At 41.9% G+C, this 19369-nt stretch overlaps 1 protein-coding gene across 20 annotated transcripts in view; it reads right to left on the reverse strand.

Moving 5' to 3' along the window:
* The window catches only part of BLTP1 (bridge-like lipid transfer protein family member 1), a 1779540-nt gene that overhangs the window by 1644844 nt on the left and 115327 nt on the right, over positions 1–19369 (reverse strand). For all 20 annotated transcript variants that reach the window (XM_069242474.1, XM_069242454.1, XM_069242518.1 and 17 more), the window contains one exon: positions 6948–7141. In XM_069242474.1, the coding sequence (XP_069098575.1) occupies positions 6948–7141 (194 nt within the window). The remainder of the gene's footprint in view (positions 1–6947; positions 7142–19369) is intronic.

A 19369-nucleotide genomic window follows, 5' to 3' on the forward strand; every position in this document is an offset into this window, starting at 1 on the left:
GAAAAGGAGCAGAATCCGGATTATATTTCTTTTTTTGTTTCTTCAACTTATATGAAGATTTGGATCGTGAGGAAGACCGATCCCTGGAATGAATCTGGTTATTTCTGGATCTCGAACAGAATCGGGAACAGACATTCCACTTGGAGCAGTTTCGTCTAACTCTTCCTGCGCTTGGTAATGTGGAGTTTTGCCTTGCAGTCTTGTATGGCCTTTAGATTCATCAAAGCAGTTTCAGCAGGCCTTAGATTCATGGCTCGACCCCAGGCAAATTTTGTTGAGATCTGTCACAGACCTTTGCTTGAAACGGTCCTTACAGGGCTTAAAAATCTGTTGTTTTAGGAAGGAACATGTCACACTCAGACTCTTTCTTCAATCAAACAACTGTCCTACTAAGAGATGAGTGGTTGCTCTGGATCTGCGTCAGGTGGCGTGGAAAGAAAGTAACGGATTTCAGTTCTCAGGGGTAATTTCCAGAGTGGAACTGCTTCAGTGCAGAGCTGCACAGTGCCACCCAGTGGCACGCAGATACAATTTGAGGGTCAAGTCTGATGCCTGGTGTTTTGCTTTTCACTAATGACCGAGCTGACAAAAAATATTTGGAATGCACTTAGTTCAAAGAAGACATTTATTATTTCATCACGAGGTTCCTAAAAGGAGATCAGCATGTTGAAAGCACACGTTTAAAAACAGTCACAGCAATTCAAGGAAAACATACCAATATGATTCTCCACTGACGGTAAGGAGGCGGACAGAGACTGTGATTAAAACCTCTAGGTGGTTCTCCAACTCCTGCCGTCAAGCTAAGATACACTTACTGGGAGCACTTAAGGAAGGGAATTTAAGAGAGATAAGGAAGAGCAGGACTGTATACAAAGATGTACTTAAAAATGCAAAAAAAGAATGGGCGAATAGGAATTGGAACAAGATGGTTGTGGCGCTCCAGGAGAATGATCTCAACCTATTCTGGAAACTAGTGTCAGATAAGAGTAGCCCTCAAGAAATGGAAAGTTACCCTGTCATCCAGCCAGAAACTTGGATGACGCACTTTTCAAATATATACAGAAAACCACATACCAATAGTACTATTACACCCCTACTAAAACCTAATGATCCTGTTGGCAATACCCTAACGTGGGGGAGTACAACACCACCCAAATTTGACCTGGACCTATTCTCCATAAAAGAAACAACAGAGGCTCTCCAATCCACACGCAAGGGAAAGGCCCCTGGTCTTGATGGTATCCCAGGAGATTTATATATTTCTCGTCTGACAACGTGGTCATTGTATCTAAACGCACTTAGTAACGAGATACTGAGGGGGGGAGGACTCCCTACTACATGGCAAGGAGCAGTTATAGTCCCTATTTATAAGAAAGGGCCAAGGGAACAACCTAACAACTATAGGCCTATCAGTCTTATTGATGTTAGCCAAAAAATCTTCGCTAAGCAAGTGCTGAACAGATTACAGACATGGATAGATGATGCCCAAATTCTCTCCGAATCCCAGGGAGGCTTCAGAAGAGGAGTGAGTACAATAGACCAGGCATTTAGGTTTAGCCTCCTCTGCTGGAAATACCTGTCACTCAATAAAAGTCAATTGTATGTAGCTTTTATCGACTTAAAAGCTGCTTTTGACATGGTACCTCGGGATACATTATGGGAAGTTATGGAGAGTTATCAACCCAATAGCGAACTACTAAGACTGATTAGATATCTCCATGAAGGGACTTATGCTCATGTACGTTGGTCAGATAGTGGCGACCTAACGGAAGCCATACCCGTCAATAGAGGGGTTAGGCAGGGCTGCATCTTGGCACCAACACTATTTAATCTCTACATAAACGGTGCTGTGGACCAATTGCTACACTGTAATCATGATGCCCCTAGATTAGCTGGAACCCCGGTCCCTATTTTAATGTTCGCCGATGACACCTTACTAATTTCAAGAACACCTATGGGCTTGCAAAATGAATTGGACACTTTTTATAATTTTTGCTCCAACAGAGGACTTGAAATTAATCCAACAAAATCTAAGTTTATGGCCTTTAACCCACACAAACTATTTAGGGGAAAAATGATGATAGCAGGCCAACCAGTGGAGAGAGTCAGACAATTTGATTATTTGGGGATTAGGTTAAGTGACGACCAACGTTGGTCGGCACAGATTAAGAAGAGTCTGACAACACTTAGGCAAAGGTCTATAGTGATAGCTAAGAAAATAGCTAATACTTGTGAAGGGGAGATAACACCTGCCATCACCGTCTACAAAGCAGTGGCAGTAGCGGCCTCAATTTATGGTGCCGAGCTTTGGGGTCATACCAACTCTAGGTGTCTGACCACTGTAGAAAACCGGTTTATTCGAAATTTCCTAAAGTTGCCGATGAGCACCCCTCTCACTCCACTCAGATTTGACTTAGCCCTAAATGAAATACACAATGAAATTGCATTAAGACCCCTAATGTATTGGATTAATCTTTGGACCTCAGAGGACCGGTCCACTCTCCATAAAGCACTAGATGAATTTCTTGCAAATGACAGCGTACTAAAGATCCCTTGGTTCAGACACATCGGAGATACGTGTAAATTTCTCAAAATGGAGGAGGTGTGGAGTGCTCCCCACAATTTGGCAAAGGGAACAAAGGAACGTGTAAAAAGGTGCTACTGGGAGAGCATTCTGACCCAAATTTGGCTAAAAAATCATGGTAGTCTGACTTTGCAGTTCTTAGACCATAAATGTAGTCCCAAGTTCGAGGCCTATATGGATAATGTAAATCCTCCATATACCAAAACACTATTTATTAAATTTAGACTAGGGACTCTTCCGCTTAAGTCATTTACAGCGCAATGGAGACCGGAGGACTGCAATTCAATATACTGCCATCATTGTCAAAAGACAAAAGAGTCACTTGCGCACTTTATGTTTTTCTGCCCTAGATATTTGGTACCTAGGAAAAAGTGGATTGCTCCACTATGTAGGGCAATTGGGATAAGGGAATGGAATACGGCATTACGACTCCTAACAACTGATACAAATGATAAAATAGTTTTTTCTGTGGTGGGATATCTGCGAAGTGCATGGTTAATAAGAACAAAAGAACTATTATAAATGTGTAATTTTAATACATTGGTTTTAGACTATATTCACTTAATACATCAGTTCTTAACCGGATGAACCTAAAACCTAAACGGTCTGGATTTTTAGTTTAAAGAATAATGATGATTTGTATGTTTTATAAATATATGACCTCACTATTTATCTAGGGTTCTTAAAAAAGTAAATTATGCAATTTTCTCCTTTTTTCTCGGATAACAGAGACAAATGATAAAATTGGTCACTCAGCGGCAAGGTTCTTGTAAAATACACAGGTGACACGAACTAGAATTCTGATAATCACATGCTTCTAATAACTTGGTTTTAGATTATACTTAATTAGTTTGATAACATTTTAATTAATTGAAGTTAAATTTTAACAACCTAACATTTTTATACGTTTTGAGATTTCGTAAAAACAAAAAATGTTTAAAAATAACGTTGTCTATACATTCTTAAAATTTTTAAAGTGCTATGTTTCTTAATCATGTTATGCCTTGTATTGTTTACTTTTATGGCTTATAGCCGAAATAAAGTTATATATGATGATGATGATGATGATGATTCTCCACTGCAATATACACAGCAACTATATGTATTTGTATTATAATGCAAAGCAAATAATGAATTGAAAATGCATCACCGTAGGGCCTGTCAGGTTCTTCATCTTTCTTATGCCAGCAAGACAATGACCCAGTTCGACTGCGAAAGAGAAGGAGATCTCTACCCTCACGGGAAAGATATCAAGCATCCGACATCTAGAATCATGATTGAGGCCATTGACCCTCTCACTGTCACACTGGGTCTTTTTATATCTTAAAAAAACGAGGAGCTTTCCGAAAAAAAAAAAAAAAAAAACAAATTTCACAATTTAAACATGCTGCCTAGTTTAGGTATGCTTTGAAAATAACACGTTGGGGTTTGGCCACGATCCCAAGATGTCAAATCAAAACAAGGCCATTCCCTGCCGTCTGAGTGCATCCTTATCAACCTAAGCCCTTGGTGAGAAAAAGCACAAAAACAAGACAGCATGCACAGTTTACAATGTGGAAAATTACAGGCAGCCTTTAACATGGCAATCTCTAATGCTACAATGAAGTCAATAGGCAGAATTAATCTGAGTCTAAACTGAATACAAAATGTAGTCAGTAACTGGTAAACACTGGACAGCTAATCCAGGTGCAAAGTGGTGCAACACAAAGTCAGTGGTCAAAACACATATTTTACTACACCTGGGGAATATCTAAAAAGATGAGGAAGCTGTGGCTAGAAGTCTCCATCATTAATAGCCCATACAGGAGCATAGAGAACATATACTACAGACAGACCCACATTAAAACGCACTAGGAAGTACATTGATCATGTCAGATGAAATGACAAATGGACCAGCATCACAGAAAAAATTAGGACAAGTATACTACTCAACTCGGCATAGATGTAGAGGTGTCTTAATCTCAATCCAGTCAGAGATGTCATTCAACACTACTAAAACACTAACACATCAGGAAGGGCGAAATGTAATAGTGGAGGGTAGAATATATGGCAACTATATAGCCATAGCCAACATTTATGCCCCTAACTTCATGCAAACTCCATTCCTGGAAAGGATGCGGTCCCATCTAGCAGGTTTAATGCACTGCACACTGCTACTGGGGGACTTCAACTACAATGAAGATGTAAACCTATATAGATGGCACACGCACCCTGTGTTTCTCTGTAACAACAAGAATAACTAGTTCTTTGAGGGATTGGTCAACAAATGGGGAAGTGGCAGACTGTAGCGGGCCCTACATCTCTGAATGAAAGGGATTACTCCTTTGAAAATCTACTCATAACCTAGACAAAGGCTTGGATAGAGTGGTCTCTTCGCTATGCCTTCACACAACAGTAGTGCAAGCTGAATACCTATGTGGGACAGAATCTGTTAACAACCACTTATTAATAACACATCGTTGCAGCTACAAGTAGCAACTTTAGAAGAAACCACTCTTAAACAACCTACTTATCCCAACATCACATGGGGATATGGCCCACAAATAAATCAAATTAAATTAAACATTTACAGACTAGAACATTCTGTACATGGCTTGGGTGAGAGTAAAACACTTTGTCAGGCAAAATCATGTGAGAAGAGTGGGACTTGCACAACCTCCTGCTGTCAGCTATGCCCGTCAAGACTTACGAACAGATTTTTGCAAGAATTATTATACTGCAAATCTTCTACCCCCTAGGGAGTGTCAAAGGGGGTTAACACCACAGGTAATCCTTCCCTACAAACAAAATCTGTAGGATTTCATGTAACAACAAATCTGACTGCAGGCTTTAACAAGGTGCATAAACATCTAAGCTTTAAGGCCTTTTCACTTTATCATGTGTTATAAAGTGAACAAATCAAGCCTACTGTATTTAGCATAATTTGCCATACTAAACAATCAGGACAATCTGCTATAATTCGATGCCACCGACCCAAGCCTGCTGCATTGTACTTTCTCACTTAGCAACCATCAGGCATAAAGTCATAAAAATACAAATGTATACAAAATTAGAGATGGAAGAGCATAATACTATCTCTGCAGGGAGAATCTAACAAGAATGTTTATAGCGCTTGCCTAATATATTAATCTGTGAAATCATGTTGAACAAAATACCTATCTACAACCTGTAAGATCACGAGTATACGAAATTAGAGACTGAAGAGCATAATACTATCCCTGCAGGGAGGGTCTAACAAGAATGTTTACAGCACTTGCCTAATAAGATAATCTGTGAAATCATGTTTAACAAAATACCTGTCTACAACCTGTAAAATCATGAGTCATAATCCCTGAAAGGGCCTTTGGTTTTAACAAATGCCTTTCACAATAAATAATCCCGGTTTACCACTGTTGTCATACCTTTTCATAATAAACTGAAAAGACACCTGGCAAATAGCAGTTATTGTTGGTATGTGACTATAACAAACTCAGGCCTACTGAATGTAAGATTTCACCTATGGAATCTGGTATAACTTCTCACAATTAATTTAACTGATAAGGCAGATTGAACCACAACTAACACATGCCTATTCAAAAACACAAACTGGCAACCATCAGGGTGTTGGACCTGAAAAGCAGCAATACATACATAGCTGTGAGTGTCCTAAAGTGCCAAGTGTATCCCCCTAAAAATATGCCGAGCTCTATCCCATTGATGCTTGATACTTTAGTGTCAGTGAGCATTCTCCAGGATAGTGCTTCCCTAGAATCACTACCCAACTTTTAGAACAGCAAACTTTTGAGACCCACCTAGCCTCAATGGACATGAGGAAGAGGCAGTTTTTTAACTGTAATAAGAGCAATTGTTTGTAAACATCACAACATCCTTCAATATCAGACTGTGGCCAAGATATAGGTCTGCCCATAAACATTGCAGATGGTGAACTGACATGGAGCCTGGAGCTGGACCGTTTTTCAGAGTAGGGTGCTGACCTGCAGCATCCATTCACTAAAATCAGAAGGCTTCTGAAAAATATTGCTATTCATGCCAGTAATTTTAGCAAATCTGAGAAACCCCTTCTGCAGCAGAGTTTGGTGTAAAGCCTCATATCCATTGCTGTGTTAGGAAGAGGCCCAGTGGCACATTAAAGACTCTTAAATAAAGATACCCGTTTTATTTTTTCACTTTAAGGTAAGACACTACTAGCAGGTAAAGGGAAGTGGTGGAAGCAGGACACCAGTAACATTTTACATCAAGTTACTATATCAGAGGAAGGGCCCATTTTCCAGCTAAACTATGACTACCAAGAAAACATAATATCAGTATCAAATAAGACAAGTGATTTAAAAAGAAAAGAAAAAAAAAAGTAGTGAATTCTTACTCGTCATTTGGCAGTCCAACATATCTCGGACTGGGAACAAGCATAACTCTCACATTTTCCAGCTTCCCTTTCACGATATGCATGAACTGGTCAAGATGACTTGATGGTGGTTTTGTAGTGTATGTCAGGAAAGCATCATCAAAATTAACACAGAGTGTTTGTGGCTGGTAGTGATTTCCAAATGCCAAGCGACCCTAAAATACAATAAACAAATAAACTGGTTTCGCTTGCACATTGTGAAGACCCTTATATTCTTGTATCACTCAAAAAAAGATGTAACAGACATGAAAAAATGACCTTCAACACTCTACATATTACAAACACTGAAACTCCGGTCAAGTAAGTCTGTGAAAACACACAAAAACCCTGAACTTGCACAGCATATATAATACCGGGCGGTAGGAACGTGTACATTTTCTAGAGGGTGTGGAGGAGGGATGTAAGGGTAAAGTCTTTAGTCTGGAAGAGGTTGGGGAGGTTGAGGGAGCTGAAGAACATGATCCTCCGAGGAGGATATTTATTATTGGAAAGATGGACACCACAGACACTTTAAGTAAACCCAGACTTCAACTGCAGAAAATGATCTTCTACTAGTGAAACCTGTATCCTCCAAAGATTTGTGCAAGCTTGTAATTCTCTGTGCAGTGGAAGGCAGGGAAAGTAAAGAGACTGACAGGCGTTTTCAAATTTTTAGAGTGAGAATAAAAGTACAAAAATAACTAGATATGGGAGCAGAGGACTCCGAAAAGTGAAAATATTAGTCATGGTAGGCATATCTGAAGGGAGTTAACAATTAAAGGAGCACATTAAATCAGTACAAAGCACTCGGGATGCATTTAATCATGATGTCACAACATGACAGATGTTTGCATTAAAACAAAGGAATTCACACAATAGAATGAACACTTTTGCAATACTGGTGTCTTCCATTTCAGATACACATGAACATTTACTATCATAACAGCAGATAAGACAGTGATAACACAATGTTCTATAGTAACACAGTGGCAATCCATTCAGTGGGAAGAGATGTATGGTCACTGATTATTTACAGACAGAACTCGGTCTTGGTCTCACAAACTGCAATATCATTGCCTTGCACCAACCTATTCGCGTTTATGCATGTGGTAAATAATAAGAGGAAAGCTGCACAGATGTGTTTTGGTTTCAATTATTATTTAATATATTTAGTGCAAATAGACCAAGACAGCCTACTCAGTGAACGACCTGTGTAATAAAAATGTTACTTAACCAGCAAGCATCTTTTCGTGGCATGGACTGCTGAAGATTCACATGCTTCGCATAATCCCACCATCTAGTGTTGGGCTCGAAAGTGTGCAGGTTATTTTTCTTCTTAGAAAGTCTTTTGAGCCATGAGGTAGTGTGACTCCTGCTCTTACTGGCAATACGCATGGGCATCAACTCCATTGTTATTTTGTTTTCCCGCAAGGCACATGAGGATGTAATGTAAGTATAACATAGTATAGTATAAGTAAGATGTCCATGCTAAATGAAAGTATGATAACTTAGAAATGTAAATGTAACCTACACAGGTATCAAGGGAGGAGAGTAGGCGCATGAGAATCTGCAGCACTACATGGTACAAACAGATGCTTACTGGGTAACTTTTTCTGTTCGAGGGATGTGTGGCTTAGAAACACATGCTTAGCATAGACTGAAAAGCAGTCCTCCTCAAATGCGGTGGGTACCTGTGGGGGTTACAGTGGTTTGAAATAATATACATAGAACTCCTTGGCTAATATTAGTTTGTTGAAGGGCCAGCACATCTACACAGTAACGTTTGGTAAATGTATGTTGTGTAGACCATGTAGCTGCTTTACATATGTCAGCTATAGGTATATTCCCTAGAAAAGCCACTGAATCTCCTTTTTTGCAAGTAGAGTGAGCTCTAAGAGGGACAGATAAAGTTATTTTAGCTTTGCCATAATTTGTCTGGACATTTCACAATCCAACGTGCAACACCCGATTTAGAAATGGCTCTTCCTCTGTGTTTGTTTGAAAAGGCAATAAATAGCTGTTGTGTTTTCCTGAATGATTTGGTTCTTTCAAAATGTGTACATAGGGGCTCATTTTACATTTAGGGTGGGCAGAGCCCTTTCGGCAACGGAGTTTGTTTGGGGAAAAGTACTGGTAACTCAATTATTGATTAAGGTGGAATTGAGAGACCACCTTTGGAAGAATATGAGGACTGGTACACAATACAAAACTATCCCTATGTATTTGGAATAAGGGTTCTTCTAAAGTTACTGCCCAAACTCACTAACATGTCTGACTGAAATTATTGCAACTAGAAGTGATACTTTCCAGGATAAAAACTGGAGGGGGCAGAATTGGAGGGGTTCAAATGGAGGGCCCAATAATCTTGTTAGTACAATAATAAGATTCCAAGTAGAGATGGGTGGCACTCTAGGAGGAATAACTCTCAAGTCTTTCTAGAAAGGCTTTTACAACAGGAATCCTGAAAAGAGAAGTATGCTGTCTACTTGCTGAGTAAGCAGCCACTGCCGCCAGGTGTAGCCTTACGGAGGTAAAAGCCAGACCAGTAGAATGTAAAGGGAACAGACAATGTCCTGAACATTGGGGTTTTAAGGGGTCGATTTATTTTGGAATTACAGTATATACAAATCTTTTCCAATTTGCTGCATAACAAGTGTGAGTAGTTGGTCTTCATGCTTCTTTAAGAATGTCCACACAGGATTGTGGTAGGTTCAAATAACTAACTCCAGGACCTCAGGAGTGAGATCGCAAGGCTGAGGGATCTGAGAGCCCGATTTCTCCATGATTCCATGTGAGAAGGTCCTGCCTGTTTAGCAGTACCTCATAAGGAACTATTGAGAGTTCTAAAAGTGTGGTGAGCCATGGTTGCTGTGCCTATGTGGGATATACTAAGATGAGGGTTAGAGATGCCTGCCAAAGTTTGCGAACTACAAATGGAAGTAGTGGGAGAGGTGGAAAAGCATAAGCAAATGTCCCTGATCAGCTAGTACATTGCCCTTGGGTTGCGGGTATGGGAACCTGAAGGGGAGGTTTGAGCATTTTGCATTTTCTGCTGCTGTGAAAAGGTCTATTTCTGGGTGACCGCAACACCAGAAGTATGGGAGGAGGACTTGGGGTGCAGCTCCAATTCGTTTACTTGCTGACGCCTCTTGCTGAGATCTGCAAATTTGTTATCCGTTTCTGGAAAGTACTCTGCTAACAGGTGAATGTTATTCCTGACAGCCCATCTCCAAATGGCCTGAGCTAGGTGAAAGAGCGGAGGGGATCTGGCGCCTCCCTGCTTTTGGAAATAATACATGACAATCATGCTGGCTCTTTTGATGAGGACTACCTTGCTGATCAGTGGAGGGAGAAAGGCTTTTAGCGCAAGTTGAACAGCTGTGTTTCTTCACCTTTTCAAGCAGGTTGTCCACCTGATGACCGATCAAACATTAGCCATCAAAGGAGAGTGACAATATGTTGTGCTGTACCTCTAGCTTGAAGCTAGAGACTCTGAGACAGTCTGGCATCTGAATAGCATGCTACCATTAATGCCTCTTGCTGCTGTCTCTGCTGCATCCAGCGTACTGAGGTGTTAGCAATTAACCTGCTCTCAGAGCCAATTTTGTATGCTCCTTTTTGTATTCTTATGGAATATGTTGGGAGAGCCCCTCCATCTCATCCCAATGTGCGCTGTCGTAACGGGAGAGGAGTCTAAAGGAGATAGAAATTCTTCATTGGTTGGCAGACTGGGCTGCCACAGTCTTCCCTGTTGTGTATATCTTTCTACTTTCTTTCTCGGGTGGTGGCGCCTCACCAGATGTTTGCGAGTTTGCCCTTTTTTAGATTGAGTGCAAGCGTACGGCCTCTTGTATATACTTTAGGGCTCTCTACTTTTTCATTGGTTTGTTTCATTGTCCTTAAAAAACTCCTTGCTTGCTATTGGTCAATCCTGTCTCCTTGACCCACTTTTTCCTCAGCTGTATACTGTAATGGAGCTTGGCCTCAGTACTTGTACCCTTCCACTTGCACAACTGTAAAATGTGCCTAGGGACTACTTTTTACTTAGGCTAAGAGCATTCGGCCAGAGCCCTGGAAGTCTGCAGTGGCTCCATTCCATTCCATTTCTGTAAACAGGACTGTAAATTATGTTCTTCACTGGTTACATGTGTTGTGCATTCAAAGACTGAGGTCAAATGTTAGAGGCTGTTTTATAAGGGCGCCTGTTTCCACCCCCTGCCTAGCAAAGACAATCGTGATCACAACTATGTTTACATCGATTTTCTTATGTGTTGCCAAAGCGCAGTGAAAATCGCTACTGTTACAATATTTAATGTATATTCCCCCAATTTAAGATAGCCACCACACATCATGTACAATGACGTCATTAACGCCATGAAGAGGCTGTCTCTTTTCCTTTGCTTGTCTAAGAAATGGGCAAGCGACCCTTAAAAGTGAGCTGTCCCTGCTTTTCAATGATATGGGATCTGTGCGTCTACGGCCCGGTTGCTCGGCCGGTGCTGAATGCCGGTATTATGAAGTCTGATCTGCTGCCAGTGATCTTCCCAGATAAGGTTTCCATGAGGACCTTCTGTGGCTTATGCCACTGCTCCCTCGGGTCAGAGAGTCTTGCTGTTTGCTCTCCTTGTCCTATTCCGAAGTGTTTGTTTCTGCTGCCCCCATTATCCCCGATAGTTTATGTATTTGAGTGGTGATTCAGATCAAATGTTGTGTTTTCTGGTCCTAGAACAGAAAGCTGGCAGTTAACCAACACGAAATTGAAAGCAAAGGACATCGTCTGGGTGTAACATTAGCTACCCTTGCCACTGACTTCAGCTGTCATGGCACATGACACCCCTTGTCTCAGGGAGTCATCAACTTAGTCTTAGAAAATAAAAGATTTTTGTAATTACCACTGCCCCTCAGCAGCAAATACTAGACTGTCAATCTAAGGGGACAATAAAGGTCGCTTAAGAAAAATGGTGGTCATTGGCAGGCGTCATTTTCATCAGATCACGATCTCTAGGGCATCTGGCATTCAAAGGAAACATATACATGTTTTCCTGTAGCCGTTTCATATTACAGTCTACAATGGGGTTTCATTCCTAACCTCTACTTTTGCTTACAATTACTCATGGTTTTCATAGCATTCGCCAGTTAACTTGCCTCTTAACGCTTTGCGAGGGCTATTGGTAGTTATGATTAATCAATCAAAGAGAGTTCTCTACTGTGGGATTTTGTTCCATTACCACATTGGTGTCGGTGGTAGTTTGTGTGGTGTGGGTTATTTTCACAAAGGTTGTCTGTAAGGGTGGAATTACTGTGCCCTCCCTAACATAACTTCAACAATGCTAAGTGTGTGATGGCATGTCTGGTCATACATCCACTACACTCCAAACCAAAACATATAGGTAAAAGGACACTGTCATTTACAACGCCCAAAGCTCTAACTCTCACAAATACGAGGCCTATTGCACTTCAAATGCTTGTTCTTGCTGCAGTGACCATCAGTGAGTCAGGAGGCAGTCGGCTTTTAATATATGTGGGGTCACATGAAGATGCTTTGTACTTTTTATCTACTTCAGAGCTCTTACACGTGCCTTGACAGGATCTTTGAAGATATCTAGTGTGTGTCTGAGCATTCCTTTAAGCATAGCTAAATACTGTGCTGAACGTTGGATAGAGAAGAGGGTTTTGAATTAAAAATAAAAAATAAAAAACACATCCTCTGTAGGGTCAATGTGGAGTTCGCCCTTGTGATATGCATCTGCTCTACCAACAACATTATGGTATGCTGTTGTGTCATATGGGAGAGCGTTTGTCTGGCTATAGATCAGGGTCAGTATCTTTGTGTGGTTCAATGTCATATGTGTCCCACAAAAGGTCTTCAGGTGGGATGGAGTATAGGTCTCCCTCTCAAAAAGAATGAATGGAACCTTCAGGGAAATATTGTTTGGTGCAAGTGGTGAAGGAGGTGCAGCAGGTGGTGGTGGAATAGGGCACACAGGGCTAGTAGCCTTATTTGCATTTTTCCTATGTTTTGATAAATAGGAACATCTAAAGCCTCATGAACAGTAAGCTGTCTTTTAGTTGGCTACGCTGCAGTAGATGGAGGTCTCATTAATATACAACCAGTGTCTGTGTGGATGACAAGGTGCCGTTGTCTAGAGTCTATCTTCTGTTGAAGCCGTTCCATTATGGGCTACACAGAATTGGATCTGGTTAGTTGCTTCAAAAAGAGTATGATTTTGGCTACGAAGAAGCTTCCGGCTCCAAGGATTTCAATGCAGAGTGTCCGGGCTTCTACAAAGTTATGGTGCTGAACTAGACTCATGTTTCAGCATAGGGGCCTTCGGCTCCAAAGTTCGGCTCGACTCCGATGGCGAGGGAGTTGGGACGAGAGCACGAGTCTTCTGCTGTGTTTTCGCCACCAATGCTTACTTGCTGTCGGAAGAGTATACATAGTTTAAGTGAGTTTCGTGGGTTTGACCATTAGGATTAGCAATTAATCTAAGGGAATATCCTTTCCTGCCATAAGGGTCGGAAAGATTAGTAAATGTTGGAATAAGAGTGTAGTTTAAAAAAATATTTTTATAATACTTCGATAGGTGTTTTTGGAAATAAATCTTTAGAAGTATGAACAGTGAGAGCAGGTGATCTGGACGTTATAAATATAAAAATATTCTTACCATCAGTTGCATGCAAGCAGACCGGGCTTTATGCATATTTTAAATATGCACATTTAAAGATGGATGCCGCTTTAGAAACCAATACTTTATATTAAAATGGCTGCCACACGCGCGAGTAAAGGATATATTTATCCTTTGTTAAGATGGCCGCCACTCTAAGCCACCAGACGGTACGAGGTACCATTTCGGTAACACTTCGAAGCCGCACGCTAGATACTCGTGCGCAAAATTGAAAGGTTTATTAACTCACAGCCTCGGCAGAAATACAATTAAGTTCCCAACCCAATAGGATGGATGTTCCCAAGGTTATATATAGGAAATATATATTTAAAAAAAATTAAAAAAAATCTTCCCAAAAAATGTTTTTCTTTCAATTCTAGTATTTATTTAATTCAGTTCCAGGAACGAGAGGCTTGTGTTTGGTTCGTTCAAGTGCAACGCATACAGGTATATATACAAAACATGCAGATAGTAATTTAACTAGTGATTTCTATTCTATATAAAATATTTCTATAATGGGTTAAGCACTATAAAGAGAGCGGCTATATCTAATGAGCACACTTGTTTAAGCATGCTAACCACAAAGACTAATGAGGTCGGCTCTCAGGGACACCATAGAGTGTTTTTTAACAGTTTTTTTTTTTTTTTACTTTTCAGATTTTTAGATAGATTTCCTCCCGGTGGAGGGTTCTTGTGGTTTAACAAGTTGTCTCTGGTTAGTAATACACATTGTTTGTATTGATTAGGTGCTTCTCCTTTTGTTTGTCCTGATGAGGCCCATAGTTGAAGGGGCCGAAACGCGTCGACCTTTTGTTTAACAAGAGAGATTGAGAGGAATATAAAAAGATGCTCAGGAAAGAAATAGGAACACATCTCTTTTGAAATAATGGACATAAACAAGGAGGGTATAAAGATGTGTTAGACATTGCAATCATCTCTTAAGTTGTGGATTTATGTTGTAAATAACTGAGATAATCACATGTCTCTGTATTAAGAAGATGGACGAAGGACCAGATTTCTTCATGTTATTTATGTCTTTCATGCGTAGTGTTTGAATGCGGACTTACATACATTATGTGTTTTATATGGTTTTTTGACTATCTTTTTGTTGGGGTGAAATAATGAACTAAAAAATTATTTGTAATTGAATTGCATTTCCAATGATTAAATGATAGTTTCATTGTTCAAGACTAAGAATTATATTTTCCCTAATATTTGACCACAAGATGATGTTTGTCAGCAGGGCAGCTCACAGCAGCTGAAGAGTCCTGGTGCAGCTATAGCAGGCCTTGGGTAGCAAAGCATTCTTTGGGCAGCTAGTAGGTCAGACTTCACATGTGGGTAGTCCTTCTCCCGGGTAGAGTCCACAGTGTAGGAAGCTGGCTCTTTATAGAATATACCAAAATGAGGAATAGTGTGCACAGAGTCCAGGGGTTCCCCAGAGGCTTAACAGAGGCTAAGCAGATAATACTAGTGCTCTCTTTTGTGGCAGTGTAGTCGAGCAGTTAGGCTTATCAGAGGGTAGTGCTAAGCATCTGTTGCATACACACAGTCAAGTAATGCGGCACACACTCAATGACTAACTCCAAGCCAATATTTTTATTTAGCACAAATATATTTTGTTACTTTATTACTAGAACCAAAAGATCTTTGTTGCAGGTAAGTACAGCTGGAGGTAGGTATCAGACATACGTATCAAAGGTATTTTGTTTGAGTTTTGCAGATAAAGCAGTTTACAAGTAAGTAACATTTTTTAATTTTAAAAGTTGATACATGACTTACGCTCCTAGTCTTCGGGGGTTAGGAAGTCCACAGGTCAAAGTTCAAGTTGACCCCTAAAGTGCAGCACCAGCAACAGGTCAGAGGTCAAAGTTGGCATCAGGTTTTAAATGGAATCCTATGAAGACTGGGAATGCTCGGTAGAAAACAGATTGCAGGTAAGTACCTGCAGTTTCAGGACACAGGCCTGCGGGGTTTAGGTCGATACTGGAGAGGGTGGCGGTGAGGGGGGTGACCACAGGTCAACACCAAACACCCTCAGCAGCACCGGGGCGGCCGGGTGTAGAATGGAAACAGAGCTGGGCGCCCAAAGCTTTTCAATGAGGGGACCCCAGGGGTCACAAAAGATCCTGCAGCTTACACTGCTGGACCGTCAGTTGCATTCCCCAAGGCAAAAGGACTGCAGGTGCAGGGGTACCTTTGGGCATCGGGAATCTTCATCAGATCTGGTCATGGTCAGGGGAGGTCCTCTGGATTCAGGCTGCGGGCTTCGTCATGCTGGCCAGGAGGGAATCAACCCAGGGTGGACATGAGATTGGAATCACCTGAGGACCATCTCTGGACCAGTGGATACCTGAACTCAGACTGTGGGCGTTCGGTGCAGAGTGGGCAGGGCTCATCGATCCGGGGAGTTCTGGAGTCCTTTTTGGAGGTTTCTTCTGGACTTGGCCGCTGTCCTCTGAAGTTCTTGGTCCTCCGCTGGGCAGGCAGTCCTCTGGGCGTTTGTAGAGGTCGCTGGTCATGCAGGATGTCAGGAGTCTTGAAGCTGCAGACAGGACTGTAGGGCTGGGCCTAAGTCAGTTGTCATCTGGAGTCTTCACTGTTGGGGTCAGCTTTGCTGTCCTTCTTGTTTCGCCAGGTCGCCAGGAATATGGTGAGTAAGGTTCAGGGGTGCTCCTAAATACTAGACTTAGGGGCGTTAAAGGGGGGTCAGAGGGCAGTAGCCAATGGCTCGGTCCAGGGGGGGTTTGAGGGGCTTCATCTCCACTAGCTGGAGTACTCTGGGGCACTATAACAGGGGATGTGAGCTTTTGAGGCTTACCGCCAAGTGTTGCAGTTCATGTAGGGGGGGGGGAATGTGTGAAGCACCCCCACCCAGAGCAGGCTTTGTTCCCGAACCCAGCGAGCACAAAGGCTCTTACCCCATGGGGTCAGAAACCTGTCTGTTAGTGGCAGGCTGGCAAAGACTGGTCAGCCTTACACTAAAGGGTTGGGTAAAATACAGGGGGCATCTCTAAGATGTCCTCTGGGTGCATTTTACAAAAAATCCAACACTGTTCTTCAGTGAAGCCATCACAGAGGTGTGAAGTTTGTAATGACAAACTCCCAGCCCATGTACTTAACATGGTCTCAATGCACTTACAATGTCTAAGAATGAACATATACACTGTAGGGGCATATTGTTCATGCAACTAAGCCCTCACCTGTGGTATGTTGCACCCTGCCTTAGGGCTGTAAGGCCTGCTAGAGGGGTGACTTACCTATGCCACAGGCAGTGATTTGTGGGCATGGCACCCTGCAATGCCAACTTCACCTTTGTCTCCCCACCAACACACACAGACAATCTGCAATGGCAGTGTGTATGTGTTTGGTGAGTGGTCCCTTAGAGTGGCACAATACATGCTGCAGCTCTCAGGCCCCCTCCCCCCGGTCACAGAACGACTGGTACCTTTTACAAAGGACTTAGCTGTGTGCCAGGTGTGTGCCAGTTGTGGAAGGAAAATGTTACTTACCTAGTGCTTTGCATAAGTCCGCCATCTAGTGTTGGGTTCTGAGTCTTACATGTTGTTTTTCTTCAAAGAATATTTGAGAGTCAAGAGATCGAGTGACTCCTCTTCGCCGTGATACTGCACATGGGCATCGGGTCGTTTGTTGGATTGTTTTCCCGCCAGAGGACGAAATAAAGAGTGTACGTATGTATACATAGATAGTAAATAAAAGAGATGTCCATGCAATGTATGTCTATATTTACAATATGTTGTACTACAACGACCAGAGGCTTCCGGGGAAGAGGGAGAGCGCATAAGTATCTACAACACTTCATGCCACGAACAGATGTCTACTGGGTAAGTAACATTTTCCGTTCAATGGCATGTGTAGCTGTAGATACACATGCTTTGCATAGACTCCCAAATAAGCGGTGGCTAGCCAGAAGGAGTTGAAGTAGGTTGAAATAGTGTCAAAGGACTGCTTGGCCATCATTTGCTTGTTGACGAGCTAGAACATCTACACAGTAGTGTTTAGTAAATGTGTGTGGTGTAGACCAAGTAGCAGCTTTACAAATATCTGCTATTGGAAAGTTTCCTAAAAAAAAAACCCATAGAGGAACCTTTTTTCCTGGTAGTGTGTGCTTTAGGAGCTACTGGTAGTTGTCCTTTAGTCTTAGCTTAACAAGTTTGGATACACTTGACTATCCATCTATCTAATCCATTCTTTGAAAATGGATTGCCCTTGGAAGGCATTGAACAAGTTACAAATAGTTGCTTGGATTTCATAAAACTTTTTGTCCTGTCAATGTAAGACATAAGAGCTCTTTAAACATCTACTGTATGGAGAGCTCTTTCAGCGACTGAGTCTGGTTGTGGAAAGAAGACTGGCAACTCCACTGATTGATTAAAATGAAAAGGTGAAACTACCTTAGGTACGAATTTTGGATGTGTTCTAAGTACTATTTCGTCTTTGTGTATTTGGGAGAAGGGTTCTTCTAAAGTGAACGCCTGTATCTCACACCAACTCTTATTAAAGAAGTTATAGCTACCAAAAAGGCAACCTTCCATGAAAGGAATTGTAAAGCACAAGAGTTCATGGTTTCAAATGGTGGACCCATAAGTCTGGTAAGTACAATATTAAAGTTCCATACACGAGCTGGAGGAACTCTGGGAGGAATAACCCTTTTAAGGCCTTCCACAAATGCCTTGATTACAGGAATTCGAAATAAAGACACATGTTGTCTGTTTGTGCAGGTACGCAGAAATGGCTGCTAAATGAAGCCTAATAGAAGCATATGCTAGATTTGCTTTTTGTAAATGTAGCAAACAAAGAATGTCTTGTACGGAGGCCTTAAGTGGATCAGTATTTTTAGGTTGACAATAATATCCAAAATGTTTCCATTTAGCAGCATAACACTGTCTAGTTGTAGGTTTGCGTGCTTCTTTTAGAATGTCCATACATTCAGAGGGAAGTTGTAAGTAACAAAACTCTATGACTTCAGGAGCCATACTGCAAGTTAAGGGCCTCATTACGACTTTGGTGGTCCTTTCATAGGACAGCAGAAGCCACTGCAGGCAAAAGACCGCCAGTAATGGAGGTCTTTTGCCCGCCCTACTAGAAGTTTTCCGCTCGGCCAGCAAGGGAAAACAGCGTTTCCACCCGCTGGCCCAGCAGAAAACTCACCACAACATTGACACCGGCTCGTAATCAAACCAGCGGCAATGTTGTGGTGTGTCAGGTGCGACATCACCTGTCGCACATTTCATTGCCCGTAATTCGGGCAGTGAAATGTGCAACAGGGCTGTCCATGGGGGCCCCCTGATGCCCCCTTTCCGCCAGCCTTTGCATGGCAGTGAGACTCGTAATCCCCAGGGCAGCGCTGCTTGGATTGCGACTGCTGAGACCACCAGGCTGTTGACATGCGGCAACCTGGTGGTGCTGGCGGTCAGACTGTGGCCCATCTGCCGCAGTCATAATAGGGCGCTCGGACGACCCTGTCTACAGCGGTCCCACCACCATAGCAAGTGTGGCATTCTTGAGACTGCCACAGTCGTAATGAGGGCCTGAGTATCTTGGGGTGTGGATGTCTGATTTGACCACTCTTTGGAGCCAAAAGATCTGGTCTGTTTGGGAGTTTGTGATGTGAAACCACAGACCGATCCAACAATGTTGTATACCAATGCTGACGTGCACATGTAGGGACAACAACAATCATGGTGTGTTGTTTCAATTTGCGTATTAGGAATG

Source organism: Pleurodeles waltl, chromosome 1_2 (genome assembly GCF_031143425.1).
Source record: "Pleurodeles waltl isolate 20211129_DDA chromosome 1_2, aPleWal1.hap1.20221129, whole genome shotgun sequence".
Taxonomy (NCBI): domain Eukaryota; kingdom Metazoa; phylum Chordata; class Amphibia; order Caudata; family Salamandridae; genus Pleurodeles; species Pleurodeles waltl.